General features: G+C 49.6%; 1 protein-coding gene and 1 long non-coding RNA gene across 2 annotated transcripts in view; one reads left to right on the forward strand and one right to left on the reverse strand.

Moving 5' to 3' along the window:
- CFAP65 (cilia and flagella associated protein 65) overlaps window positions 1-3,501 on the reverse strand; it is a 34,206-nt gene extending 30,705 nt beyond the window's left edge. The window contains 4 exon segments of the mRNA XM_078070033.1: window positions 773-972; window positions 1,293-1,338; window positions 1,340-1,437; window positions 3,477-3,501. Coding sequence (XP_077926159.1) covers window positions 773-972; window positions 1,293-1,338; window positions 1,340-1,437; window positions 3,477-3,501 — 369 coding nt within the window.
- An 82-nt stretch (window positions 3,502-3,583) lies between these two features.
- Window positions 3,584-14,420, forward strand: LOC118529944 (uncharacterized). Its single transcript, XR_004914402.2, has 4 exons — window positions 3,584-4,096; window positions 12,414-12,540; window positions 13,025-13,892; window positions 14,173-14,420. It is a non-coding gene; the product is annotated as an uncharacterized LOC118529944 (long non-coding RNA).
- Window positions 14,421-14,631: the final 211 nt, after the last annotated feature.

The following is a 14,631-nucleotide window of genomic DNA, read 5'->3' on the forward strand; positions in this document are numbered from 1 at the left end:
GGGTGTTCAAAACAAGGAATTTAATGCACAACCAGGGCACAGTGAAGTGACCCAGAAGCTAGCAACATCAAAAAGCTGCTACCGCACTAGGTTAGGGGAGGTCCTGGGGTTCTCACAGCCCCGAGGCCTGTCTGGTAGGGACTGGAGTCACGGGGAGATGCAGCTGCTGATGGGAATACTGTCACGAAAGTGGGGGTGGGGGAGAGAAATGCCCTGGCTCCTCCCTTCCTCCCCGCTTCCAATCTCCTCCCAGCTCAGCGCAGAGTGGGGAAGGGCCATGAGGGAACATGGGGCAAACAGGCCTGGAATGGCACAGATGGAGGGGTGAGGTGACCCCCGGTCCTCAGGAGACACAAGAATGCACACACAACACAGACACACATTGCACCCCACACAGTCCTACCCCACAGTCACACTCCTTGACAAGCCCCCCCCCCCCGCCCCTGTGATGTCAGCCAAGAGCTACAAAAAGTCAGCAACATCCACATCTTGGTCAAACACAAGGGGTGAAGCCCAGAAGAACTTTCTGAGGCAAGAGAGAACCCTTGACTACTCTCTCAGCTCTGACTGGCACCTCCCCAGAGTTCTTCACATGCACCCCCATCCCCCACAGCCACTCTTGCCGCTGCACCACTCCAGGTGGCTTGGTGCTCAGTGTATGCAGGGTCTAGGGTTGGGGTCTGGACAGGGGGAGTCAGGTCCTTCCAGATTCCTAAGCCCCCCCCCCCCCGCCCTGCAGCGCTCCGCCCCACCCCCCCGGACACGTGCTCACGCGGGCACTGGTATTGCTGCTGCAGGCACTCAGCACCACACTGCTGCCAGTGACAGTGGGGACAGCCACTGTGCTGGTGCTCAGGCAGGAGCCGGAGTTCATGGTGCAGTCCCCGCTATCCCTCATCTTCATCAGGGGGCTTGAGGCTGCCTGGATGAGCATCAGCCACCTGCAACACAAGTCCAAGGGGAGCACTCTGGCTGAGCCAGGAGTTCCTGCCAATGTGGAGCTAGGAAGAGACCGGAGGGGACACAGGAGGGACATCAAAGAGAGAGGCTCGTGGCGTAGACTGGCCGTGGCCGTTGTTATCACAGGGGGGCCCAATTACCAGCTGTGGCATGGAGGTACGAGGTGGCACCATGAGCAAAGAGCCGGGATACAAGATCCAGCGCTTTGCCCAGGAGCCTAGAAACTCATCATTCAGGAGAGGGACTCAGGGATGAGGCCCACCCAGCCCTGCCTGCCATGGCCACCCTTGGCATTTCTCAGGAAGCCCCCAGTGACTGTCACTGAAGCACACATATTACTTTTATCTGGCTTTTGCTCTCTACTTGTTTCTTCGGAGCATGTCTTGTCTCCTGTGAGAAGGAGGAGAAGGGGCAACGAAGAGGTAAGTGAGACTGGATGGTTCTTGGTCTTTCAGGTTTCCTCTATGGGTATGCGACCTGCAGTCCAGGTTTAAAGTAAGCATTCACTGAAATAATCACTCAATCCAAAGATAAGCGAGTCAACTTCTAGAGCAGAGGGATCCATGGAGAGACTGTAGCTGGAAATTATATGCAAATATATGCAAGGGTTATATGCAAACCATATGCAAAATGTCATATATATATGGCGAAGTGCTTTTTTTCCAGGGAAAGTGTCCACAGCTTTCACCAAATACTCAAAAGGGTGTTTGGTCCTGCTCTAGGGAACACACACGGGGCCTAAACTCCAAATCCCCTCTTCCTTTAGGAGACTTCCTTCAGCACACACACACCCAGGTGTGGCTACCATATTGGACAGCGTCAATTTAACACCTTTTTGAACATATGTATATTTTTCAGACTACTCAGTGTCCTTCCCCACCTTTTTGAATAATAATCGCAAAAATAGTAACAACTTTTACTGACATTTACTGAGAACTTATGTGCCAAGCAGTGTTGTAAGGCCTTCTCATGTATTTTATTTTATTATTTTTTAAGATTTTATTTTTAAGTAATCTCTACACCCAACGTGGGGCTCGAACTCACAAACCTGGGGTCAAGAGTCACATGTTCCACCAACTGAGCCAGCCAGGTGCCCCTTATGTATTTTAATCTTTACAACAATTTATGATGATATGTAAGCTGTCTTTTATTTGGCCTAAAATTATCTCTTTTCTGGGCACCTGGGGGGCTCAGTCGGTTAAGTGACTGTTGATATCAACTCAGGTCTTGATCTCAGGGTTGTGAGTTCAAGCCCCATGTTGGACTCCACCCGGGCGTGGAACCTACTTAAAAAAAAAAATTGCCTCTTTTCAAGTTTGGGGTTCAGCTTTCAACTCCTTATTATAACATATTACATTTTAGTCAATGATTTTATGGTTATCCTTTAGAAATTTATACAATTTCATCAGACACTCCCATCCCCTCCCCACCACCATCCAAAGCAAAAGATTCTGTTGATTCAGTTTTTCCTAATTGGCAACACCTCCAAAACCTCTGGAGAATATCTTAGATTCACTCACTCACTCATTCATTCATTTATTCATTTGCTCACAAAGCATTTCCTGAGTACGTGTTATATGTACAGTGCTAGGCCATGGACAAGACAGGCAAGGCCCCTACCTTCCACTATAAAGAGGATATTCAGAAGGAATCAAAGAAATGCCAGCTGGGGAGGCAGGGAAGAGAGTCCCATTACTTTTCAGCTATTGGATGGCTTTGAAGTCCTGCCTGACTCAGTAAAGTCTGTGACATCAGGGGATTCTATAGATAGCCAATACCCCAGAGCTCTGAAAAAGTCTCCAGTCAACACAGGTAGAAGAAATTAGAGACAGTGGGGTAGAAATCTGGTCCAGATCAGGTCTTAGGGCTTAGGGAAGAGAGCGCTGGTCCCAGAGAGCTGCATCTGCTCAGGTTCACTGAGATAGGCAAGTTTCTCCATCTCCTGGAGCCTCAGTCACCTCACCAAATGAAGGTTATCTTATTCCACAAAGTTGATGTGAAGTTGGAATGAAATAGGGGATTTGAAAAAGCCCTAGAGGAACCAATGTTACTGTAATTAACAATCATAATTTCCATACTCGGTTGAGCTACTCTTCCAAAAGACACCCATCTGCAATCACTGTGAAGACATTGGGCAGGGTAGGTGTTGTTTTTAAATCCAATTTTCTAATCTTGAGGACTTTAAAAAAATATATCATCAGCTTCCTTTATTTGCCTCATTTCCAACGTAAACATTCCTAAGATGACCAGTGGAAAAAAAGTGGCGGGTCGTCGCGTAGTGTGGAGTGGAAAAGAAATTGGTAAAATGAAGTGATAAAATACTTAAGGTCGTTCCTCCGTTCTCTAGGATATCCCCAGGCTGAACTCACCCTAGTCTCAGTCCCACGGGGCTCTCTAAGGGACATGGAGGGGACCCCCGGCCACAACTTCCCAAAGGAGGCTGTCTCCCGGGACAGATACCTTCGGTGGCCACTCGCGCCGTTCCCCTGGTCCCGGGACCAACCCTCAGAACTCACTCTGCCGCCATGTTGTCGTCTCCATAGAGACAGGACGCTCAGGACACGGCGTCTCCCGGTATCCCAGGACAACGACGGCATCCCGAAAGAGTCATGCTCAGGGAAGGCGAAAGCGCCGCCCAATTTTAATGCTTACCCTTTTTTTATTCTCTGATTTTCCCTACTAGTAGCCACTCAGCTTCTAGCAGTCGCAACATGCAATGTATAGTCTCCTAGTTGTCGTGACGTCCTCGCAGTCCTTATTTTAGCAGACGACCAAATTCATAGGCGGTTACTCCATGGGCTCGTCACCGGAGTGGGAGCCGTTCCAGTTCTTTCCGGCCGCGCGATGGTGCGTAGGGTCAGAATCTCAACCGGAACTTCAGTCTGTGATCGCGATTGTTAACTTGAAAGCACCGCGTAGTTATTTTTCATTTGCATATTGCTTTACGACTGGAGTCCTCTTGCAGGTGGGAGAGAAAGTGTCCTATCCGTTTTCTGCCGGCATGACCTCCTCCCTGGCACCAAGCTAACTCTATTCTAGGGATCTGGAGGTTAATGTATGAAGAAGGCCCTGGTATGCTAATGTGGATTCTTGGAAGCGCATGTGTTGATTTGTCCGCATTTGCTTTGTGGAACAGGTCTGTAAAATAACAAAAACTCAAGGGAGTAAACTTTAATCTAATTGGCTTTTTAAAATGGATTTATAAATTGGGCAACATCCCATCTACCAAGTAGAGGGGAGCTCCAGGGAGTTATGCAAAATGGAAGGTTTTTATAGACAGGAGGGTGGGACAAGATGTTATTAGCAAAGGAAAAGGAAGGATTATTTCAGGCAAGATGGCCTTCCCTTATGGGGAAGGGCAGGGGCTCTTATTACAGATTACTTATCTTCTTTTGGGGGTTGGAGAGACCACCTGTGACAGATGACCTCATTGGTGCTGACCAGAAAATTCCTGTCTGACCCGTTAAGACTACATTTCTGGGGGAGGTTGAAACTTGGTCTAAGTGACACCATTTTGGGCGTGTGGTTTTCTTTGTAACAGCTCTAATTTGGTGAAGACTCCTTAGGTGGGTGAAGCTGAAAGCCTCAAAGTTCATTCTGAGCAATTAAAGATGTTTCACTACCCAGGACAGTGATGGGGGGTGGTGTTACAGGGAGAGACCTTAGTGAGTCTAGGGGTAAACCCAGAAAATAAACTCTCATTTTGGGAAAGTTGGCATTTACTTGTGAAAGTAAACAATAGATGGACTAAGATGACAAAGTGGCCTGAGTTGGCCTGGGAAATCACATGGCCAGAGGCTGGCTGAACTGGAGGGAAGGGGCAGGCCAGGGGGCCCCTGAAGTTATGCCAGCACCATTAGGTCTGGAATTTTCTTGGAATCAAGGAACATGGAACTCAGTGAGCTTTTCACCGGTTTTAATGTTATTCTCAGAATCTGAAACCTGCACTTTGGACATGACAATGTCTATGCTGTTTGTAGTTTCTATAATGATTTCCTTTTTGTTTTCCTCTAAGCTCTTTTTGAAATGGTCAACCTGACTCAGCTGGACCTTAAGGACAGGGAAAGGGGCCTGTTTTTCCATTCTTAGGCTGAAAAGAAATAGGAGCAGTGACTCTGCAGACAGGGCTTGGTGGTGGTCTCAGGAATCCCAGCAAGAACACCCCAAGGAGGTAGGAAAGCTCATGCTAGGAGCCATGTGTGCTTGTGCCTCTTCACTGAAGGGGTGTCCAAACCTTGGTGGATTCATTGTCCTCACCCTGTGTGCTCCACTTCAGTGGGGTTCTGGCTTCCTCCTGAGAATTCTGCTGGAGAGCTCTGACCTTGACTGACATGGTGGACTCCCAGAGAGAGGTCCAAGCCGGACTTTGCTCCAAGAGGCAAACAACATGGAAAGGGGTGTGGCAAAGGGTTGAGTCTCAAGAAGAGAGAGGAAGCTGAGTTTGCTTTGGAAGTCCCCCTTTCCAGGAGGCCAGAACCCATGGGGAAAAAATGGGTGCTAGGTCCTGGTGACTGTATCTTCCATGGACCCAAGAAAGACAACAGGGTGGGTGCTGTTTGGTTCAAGGCTGTGAACAAGGGTGGGTGATGATTCAGGAAATTGATGAGGACCGGGATGTGGGAGAAAAGGAGGAAGGAGGATGGGTAGTAGGCAGACTTGAATCCTTTTGTCTGGAAACCTTGGCTGGAGGTAATAAAGATAAAGCACACACTCAGTAATTTTGGCTTCAGCACACTCAAAAATATCTTTTCTAAGTTCTCCCTCTCTTCCCCCACCAAATAGAATAGAGGAGATTCTGGGCTGGGAAATCAGACCTGAGAATAATCTTGACTGTCACTTATTGACTGTGTGACCTTGAACAAGTCACATGACCTCTCTGAGTCTCAGTTTCCTCAACTGTTACCTGGGGATAATTATCAAAAGACTCGTGTAGCAGGACACATGGGTGGCTCTGTCGATTAAGCATCTGCCTTTGGCTCAGGTCATGGTCTTAGGGTCCTGGGATGGAGTCCCAGGTTGGTCTCCCTGCTCAGCATGGAGTCTGCTTCTCCCTCTCCCTCTGCTTTTCCCCCTCCTCCTGCTCATGCTCTCTCTCTCAAATAAATAAATAAAATCTTAAAAAAAAAATGGGACCCCTGGGGGGCTCAGTCAGTTAAGCATCTGCCTTCAGCTCAGGTCATGATCCCAGGGTCCTGGGATCAAGTCCCACATGAGTGTCCTTGATCAGCGGGGAGCCTGCTTCTCCCTCTGCCTGCCACTCTCCCTGCTTGTGCACGCTCTCTCTCTCTGACAAATAAATAAATAAAATCTTTTAAAAAAATCTTTAAAAAAAGGCTGGTGTAGCGACAAAGTGATCAGGCATGTGAAAAGTATTTTAGGCATGATAGACAATCAATAAAGTTAGACGCATGTGCATGCACAGAAGATGGTCACTCACCAAATGGGAGGTCCCTATAATTAAGCCACTCGGTTTTCTGTGCACCCTCCCTTCCTACCACCTCCTAGCCTCTCTGCTCCACACTAGAGAGGCAGGAAGTTTTTCTTCTCTCCACATCCCCCTCTTTTGTTTCTACAAGAAGGAGCCTGCCTTGGTGCTCTGGGATGGAGAAAGACAAAAGGAGGTGCCAGAGTGATTTTCTGTCCAGTTGGCAAGTCAACCCAACTCCAGAACCTGCAAAGTCCCCTCCCATCTTCCTTCCCTGCAACTCTGACTCCATTTCCAGTGTTGGTTCTGAAATCAGGTCTGCATCCAAGATGTACTTAACTTAGGGGAGGGAGATGAGGAGGTGAGTCCTCCCACAGAAATTTCTGACCTCTGAAATTAGTAAGAGCCCAACCTGAAGGGTGAAGAGTGAGAGAAAGCTGCAGCTAAGAGGGCCACTGGGTGATTTGGGGGCTGGATCTAAGAGCAGGCATGGAGCACTCTCTGCATTAGAGTGCCATGGTCCTCTGAAGCTGCTGGGGTGGGGAGCATGTGTCAAGAGGTTGATGGAGCCTCCAGCCTGAAAAGGCTGCCAAGGCACAAAACTGGCAGAGGCTGGAGGGAAACTGTCATATCACAAGATAATTCAAACGAAAGAGTTCCATGCTGCCTAGGAGGCCCCCTCCCCACATAGGGTTTCCTACACTTTTGTGCCAACCTATACTCCCTAGATAATTTGATCCCTCCATTCATTGTCCCCACAAAAGGGTAGATAGACATGCAAGCCAACATTAGGCGGATGGAGGGAAAATGACATGAGGCTTAATCCCAGGAGACTTGAGTTCAAGTTCAGGTTCTACCATCTGAGAGCTGGGTGATTTCAGGCAAATTATTAAACATTCCAGAGGCTGACTTTTCTCATCTGTAAAATGGGGGCAAACAAGGATAGTATTCAAAATTCTTAACAATTGGTAAAGTATGCATGCCAAGCTATGGGAATGGATACCAGCTGGCCTTAGAGCCAGAGCAGGGTCCTGGTTGCTCACATTATGCCAGGCTTTAACCCTTTTGTTGTTGGGTCATGGGGAGAGCTGGGAGTAATGGTAAGGGGACAGGGAGAGCAGCCACAGCAGAGGAGGACTCAGCCAGTGACTATTTCCCAACTGGTACCAAAGTATTTCCAGATTTTAACAACCAGTAGAGCTATAGTGGATAGTATTAGTTGCAAGTGAGACCTGAGGAAAAATCCCACCTCACCAGCTGCTGTATACACGGTTACTTATTTCTAGCCAAAACTTGAAATGTCTCCCCCTTGAATTCCTCCTCATTGGTGAAGAATCAGCCACCACGTCTAACTGCTCTTCCTTTCTATTCTGAGCAGTGCTCCTTCTCCGTGTTAGCTTTCCCAGCTGTCTTCCCCTAGACCATCTCCTCCTCTCTCCAGCTACATGCCTCTCTGGCCAGCACCATGGACAGCTCTCGCTGACCAGCCCATCCCAGGCCATTCCCTTCCCCCCTTGCCTTCTGTCCCTACAACTCTGACCCACCCCAGTGTGGAACCCCTGAGGTATGAACTGAATGAGGGTCATCCTTGAAAGGATAGTACAGTGGAGTGATTAAGAACAGCTCTGGAGTAAAAAAGTTTGGATTTGAATCCCAACCCCACCAAAAAACTCTCAATTCTATGATCTTGTTCTTTTGCTTCTATAAGACCCAGTCTGTTCATCTGTAAACAGGGAAAACTAACACCTACCCCAAAGGTTGTGAGCTTTAAGTGTGATAAAAGATTTAAAGAACTTAGCACCATGCCTGCCTTATTATATGTTCTAAATAAAGGAAGAACATCATTACTCTGTGACTTTCTATCCTATTTAATTCCTCAAACCCTTTTCCAATCCATTTCTGACCAGGGCTCTCTCTCAAGTAAAAGTATCGTTACATGACCGCCAGCTCAGTGCAGTTGCCCTCCTTTGGGTGCGAAAGTTGGCTTGGACTTCAAGGATGGTAAGGGAGCCCACCCTTGACTGGTCCATGAGGTTCTGACTTTATTAGACTTGAAAACTTTGAGTTAGTTTTATTTTTTATTTTATTTTATTTTTAATTTTTTTAAAGATTTTATTTATTTATTTAACAGAGAGACACATAGAGAGCACAAGTAGGAAGAGCTGCAGGCAGAGGGAGAGGGAGAGGGAGAGGGAGAAGCAGGATCTCCCTGAGCAGGGAGCCCGACATGGGGCTCGATCCCAGGACCCTGGGATCATGACCTGAGCTGAAGGCAGCCGCTTAACCGACTGAGCCACCCAGGCGCCCTGAGTTAGTTTTAGATGTATGGAAGCATCACAAAAATAGTACAGAGAGTTCTCATAAACCCTTCACGCAGCCTCCCCTTAGGTTAGCATCTCACATGACTATAGAACACTTATCAAAACTAAGAAAATTAACCATGGTACAACACACACTATTAATGAAAGTAGAGAATTTATTTAGATTTCATAAGCTTGTCCACTAACATCCTTTTCCTATTTCAGTATCCAATTCAGAACCTTACCTGGGGCATTTCCTGAATCTTTCCTTGTCTTTTATGATCATGACTCTCTTAGAAAGTATTGTCAATTATTTTGTAGAATGTTCCTCAATCTTGGGTTTGTTTCGTGTGATTAGAGTAAGGTATGTATTATTGGGAAGCATGTTACAGAGGTGATATGCCCTTCTCAGTGCATCATATCAGAGGGCACATGATGTTAGTATGCATTAATGGTGATGTTAACTTTGGTTACTTGGCAAAAGTAGTGTCAGGATTGTCCACTGCCAACTTGCTACTTTTCCCTCTTTATTAGATTTTGATCATGTCCATCTTTTGCTTCTCTAGGATTAAGAGCTCCCCCAACCCCATAGTATATAATCAGTTCACCCCTCACAACCCTGGTGCAGCATCTCTTTCTGCCCAGGGGTCCTGTCCCCATGCTTTAAGAAAACCACTATTTTGCACCAAAAAAAAAAAGAGTTCCAAAACCAAGAAATATGTCCTCGAAGTAACCTTTCTACCCCTACACTCCCAACCACTCCCCTGAGACACACCCATTCCCTAGTATCTGCCTGGTCACTTTCCCCTGAGTCTTCTTAAGTCGGGCATTTGGAGGCATGTGCAAAAGCCAAAGGCAAACACACCTGGAGTTTATAAGGACAACAGGGTGCTTCTAGTCCATTTTCAGGAACCTTCTTGTTGAGCCTGCAAGTTTCTGTGTACAGGGGCACTCTGAGAAAACGTGGCCAGCAACTGTTCACAGAAACGTCCGGCCTATCTCTCAGGTCTGACCTCAACCCTTGAGCACTTTTTTCAACATCTAACATTTGGGGTTTTTAAAAGTCTCTAACAGCATTCTTTTCATTTGGCCATGGATGACTCCTTACTACCCACTAGCCCAGATCCATGAGCTTCCCTCTTCCCAGAAGGCTCTTCACTCCTCCAAGAGTTTGCTATCATCAGAGATCCTGCCCCTAAAATGGATACATAACATACTTCTAATCAATTGAGTGTGGAGAGATCTGCCTATCCAATCCTCCCCTTTGTTTTCATCTCTATCTGCCTCTAGTTTATTCCAAATCAGTGTGTCCTCCCATGCTGCTGCTTTAGAAGATTAAGAGGTGGAGCACCTGGCTGGCTTAGTTGGAAGAACATGCAACTCTTGATCTCAGGGTTGTGAGTTCAAGCCCCACGTCGGGTGTAGAGATTACTTAAATAAATAAAAACTTAAAAAAAAAGATTAAGAGGCATCACACCTCCTCCAGCCCACTAGTTACTCCATTTTAAAAAAAGATTTATGTATTTATTTTAGAGAGAGATAGAGAGAGAGTGTGTGTGAGTGGGGGGAAGGGCAAAGGGAGAGAGAGAATCTCAAGCAGACTCCACGCTGAGCTCAGAGCCCAACACAAGTCTTGATCTCAGGACCCATGAGATCATGACCTGAGCCAAAACCAAGAGTAGGACATTTAACCAACTGAGCCACCCAGGCGACCTATGACTCCATTTTTAGAAGCTTTTGTGTAAAAGCATGAAAGGCCTTAGAAGATGCCTTCATCCGTCCCCATCCCCTCTTTGCCCTTTGTTCTGGTTACTATTGCTGTATAAGAAGCTGCTCCAAAACTTCAAAGTTCCAAACACACATTTTATTTTGCTTATGATTTTGTGGGTCAAGAATTCAAGAAGGGCTTGGCCAGGCAATTCTTAGAGTCTCTCATGTAGTTACATTTAGATGTTGGCCAGGGCTGCCCTCTGAAGGTTCCATTGGGCTGCAGCTTCCAAGATGGTGCTCTCACATGGCTGACAGTTGACGCTGGCTGTGGTCTGGGAGCTCCGCTAGCCTATGGACAGGAACACCTATCTGTAGCTTCTCTAGCTCGGCAATCTCAGGGTAGAACCAGGCAGAAGCTATATGGTCTTTTCCAAGGGGAGAGGAGTGTCAAATGATTTGTGGACATATTTTAACCATTGCCACTCCCACCAGCATGGGATCCTCTCACAGCTTCTAGAACATTAGTCCTCCAGGACCACCCTCCCTGATGGGTTCTTAGCCACCCCCGGCCCCATCAGATCTTTTAGGTTGAAGCCAAAATGCCTTCCTCCCATTCCTCTGGGATGGTGACTCATCAGTTCCCACCTCCTTCAGTTTGCTGCTGTAGGGCACCTGGGTTCTGGTCTGGACCCTGCTACTGTGTGACCTTGGACAGGTAGCTTCACTTGTCTGGCCTCAGTTTCTTCTCTGCAAAGTAGGAATTAAGAACAACGTCACTTCATAGGCTGTTAGGATTTTAAAAGACAAGTGAATAGCAGACTTAGCACAGCTGGTGCTCCTGATTATGAAAGAAATAACTGGGGGCAAGTCATTTTCCCTCTTGGAGACTTGATTTCTGAAATGGAGATAATTCTCTTAACCCAATTCCCCCATGCGGATGAGAGGGGGTCTTAAATGGACTGCAGGGAGGGCCAGCCCACAAGTTGAGGCTTCCCGACCCTAACCTGGCCAGGAAGCCCCCTGCATCTATGCCCTGCTGGGGCCCCATGCCATGTGCGTGCGAGGTGGCCGGGGTGTGGCTTGGGGCGGTGCAGCGCACAGGGCGGGCCACTATCTGCCCCACCGGCCTTATCAGATCCGGGCTGGCCACAACTCAGCCCCATGGAACAAAGAGGCTTTGAGAACAAGGCTGGGGTGTGGGACATGGGGCCGAGCCCCATCAGGCACATTCCACCCAGGGGGCAGAGGGCATGGGGTGGGGGAGCCATTGCTGCCAACCCCTACCAGAGAGGTTTCTCTGTGCTGGGGGCACCCTTCTGTGTGGGGAGCAGGGTCTGTGCCTTCCCCCAAGGCCCAACATCCGACTTCTTTGGGGCATTTCCTGCTCCAGCCCTTCCCACCAGGCCCGCAGCTCCCACCCCTTCCATGGGGCGCAGTGTCCCCCCACCCCCAGCCCAGCTCCCATTTCCCCTCCTGGCCCCTTTAGCCCCAGCCACACCAGTTCCCAGTTCCTGAGCGTGCCCTGCCCCTCTCCCCGCATCTGCTCCCAATAATGCATCCGCCTACCCTTGCCCCAGGCACTCAACCTAAAAGGTGGCAGCCCAAAACCACTTCCAGGAAGTGCCCCCGGGCACTGGGTTCATTGAGCTCATCCTGTCCCCGCCCCTGTCTAATCGCTCTGCGCTTCCTCCTGTGTAACACTGTAGGGGAACTTCTCTCCAAACTTGAATCACAGGTGGGGAATCTGCTGAGCCTAGCAGAGAGGCCTCTGCTGGCCATCAGGGCCAGAGTCAAGGTTGTACAAGTTGTACATTACATACGGGCTCTGGGCTGGGCAGGCAAGCCGGGGCTGAAATCCAGGTCTGCTGGTACCCCAGTGTGCCCCCTGCGCTGGGCTCTCTCCTAAACAGGTTTGCTGGCACCAGGCCAGAAGAATTGTCTTTTCTAGCTGGGTCTCTTTGCAGGGTGGGGAGGGAGGGATTTGCTAAAATTTTTAATGGAGGGGCTCCTATTTCCAGCTCCCACACTAGGGCTGCCCGTGCCAGCAGCAGGCCTGGTTGTCTAAAGGATCGATGCATTCAGCTCAGCCTTTCCCAGCACAGCACTGCAGACTGTCAGAAACCATCGCCAAGGCAGCATCTTCAGGTGAGTGCATCCCACGCAGCTTCGGAAGAGCCATCCCCAGGGTCACTGGGTCTTTCCAAACCAGAGAGAGGAGGCTCCAAGGACAGCTTGGGGGTGGGTACCTGAGGGGACACCTCTGCACAGACAAGTAGGAGAGCTGGGGTGCAGTGGCCCCTGTGTTGAGGGCAGTCGGTCCAGGCCGCTCCATAGGCCTCCCAGCCAGATTCCCCACTTTGTCTCCTGTACCCCAACACTCCGGGTCTCCCTATGTCCAGTTCTCCCCAAGGACTTGTGGACTCAGGCACAAGTGTTGCAATTTGCCTGGACTGGGCTGTGCGGGGCCACTCTGCATCTCCTCCCCATGCACTCCCGATGGCGGGGGGGGGGGGGCGGGTAGGCAGAGAGAACAGGAGCCCCGAGGGTCACTCGAACCCAGTTAGACCAGCCTTGGGCAATGAGGAGGGAGGATATCTATATGGGAAAGCCCTGGATTTCTCCCCCACAGGTGCAGGCACTAAAGGCTGGAGAAGAGCCACGGTCAAGGGCTCTGGACCCCGGGGGAGCTGGATCTCATGCTTCAACACCTGAAGTTGACTTGAACCCTTTTCTCAACCTCACTACTCACCCAAACTGGCCTCAAGTCCTGGCCATTCTACTCCTAAACATCTACAGCCTGTCACCTTTCTGACCCCCTGGCTATCTCTCCAGTCCAGGCCACCATCTTCTCTCCCCCCTAAATGGACTCCCCGCTTCTGCAGCTGCCTTCTCTGATCCGTCCTCCACACTGCAGCCGGGCGAGCTTTCTGAAACAATCTAGTCATGAGCTTCCCCGACTTCAAACCCTCCAGGCCCTCCCCAAGCCCTCAGGTTCAAGTCCAAATGTGTGGCATACAAGGCCCTGTGACATTTGACACCTGCCTGCCTCTCTGCCTCAGGTTGGCCAAGCCCTCAGAGCTTCCTGACGCGGGCCTGGAAGTTCCTCCGAGCCCCCAGGCTCACTCGAGCCCCCACGCTTTTGCATTTACTGTGTCCTCAGCCTGGATCCCTTCCTTTCCTGCCCTGCCACACAAAGCCCTCCTTGCCCTACCTGTAGCATCCTCGCCTCCAGGAAGCCCTCCTAGCTCCCAGCCTCCATGGCACTCCCATAGCCCCCCCCCGTGAGATGCGGCCACAGCACTCAGCACACAGCACGGGCGTGTCTCCCCATGCTGCTTCCTCCCACCCAGGGGTTCCCCGAGGCAGGGACTACCGCTTTCCTTCATGCACAGGACCTAACACAAGAGTATCCAGTGGATAACGACCAACCAGGTGAATGCAGCTCACAATTGTAGACGCCACAGCCTTGGGGGCTGCACTTGACCCTGAGAGGAGAGGTAGGTATTGGGTCAGTAGCTGCCTGGGCAGCACTGTTGACCCTCCTCTGGGCCTTGGCTTTACAGACACTGGGGCGAGGTGGGTTTAGGTGGGAGGGATTGGGGCCACCATCATACTGTAATGGTGGAAGATGGCAGGCTGTCTCCCCGTGTCTCCCCACTCACAGTCTGCTCAGATCTGCTCCCAGGATTCTTGGAAAAACCTCAGGGCCGCACATCCATACCAAGGTTGGTTTTTGAGGGTCTGAATTCAGATAAGTTTTTTTCTGAATCTTTGCAGACTTCTCTGTCTGAAGAATGAATGTGTTTCCTGAGGAAGCCCATCTAGAACAGAAAGGTCTGGGGACACCAAATGGCCCTGTGTCTGCAGGACAGAGTGTGCTCAGGCCCAGTAGGAGAGGCAGCTGGACCCCATGGAGGAAAGCCTCTCTCTTCCTCCCCCTCCCCTTCCCTCCCTCCCTTTCTCTCTCTCTCTCTCTCTCTCTCTGTCTCTCCCCCACCATTAAAGAATGTCTATAAGGGAGAGAATGTACAAACAAATGGACAAGAGTATCTTGATCTTGATCTTCTGTTTTTCACTGTAAATGAGTTCATGGACATTCTGGACCCTGGGAGCCTGGTCCATGAGCGTCCGCCATGAGTCCATTCTAGATGTGCTGACAAAGCTGACAATGCTGAGAGTACCTTCCAGAGAGAACCCAACTTCACCAAGGGAAAAACCTTGTGGTCAAACCATGGC

Source organism: Halichoerus grypus, chromosome 4, assembly GCF_964656455.1.
Source record: "Halichoerus grypus chromosome 4, mHalGry1.hap1.1, whole genome shotgun sequence".
NCBI lineage: Eukaryota > Metazoa > Chordata > Mammalia > Carnivora > Phocidae > Halichoerus > Halichoerus grypus.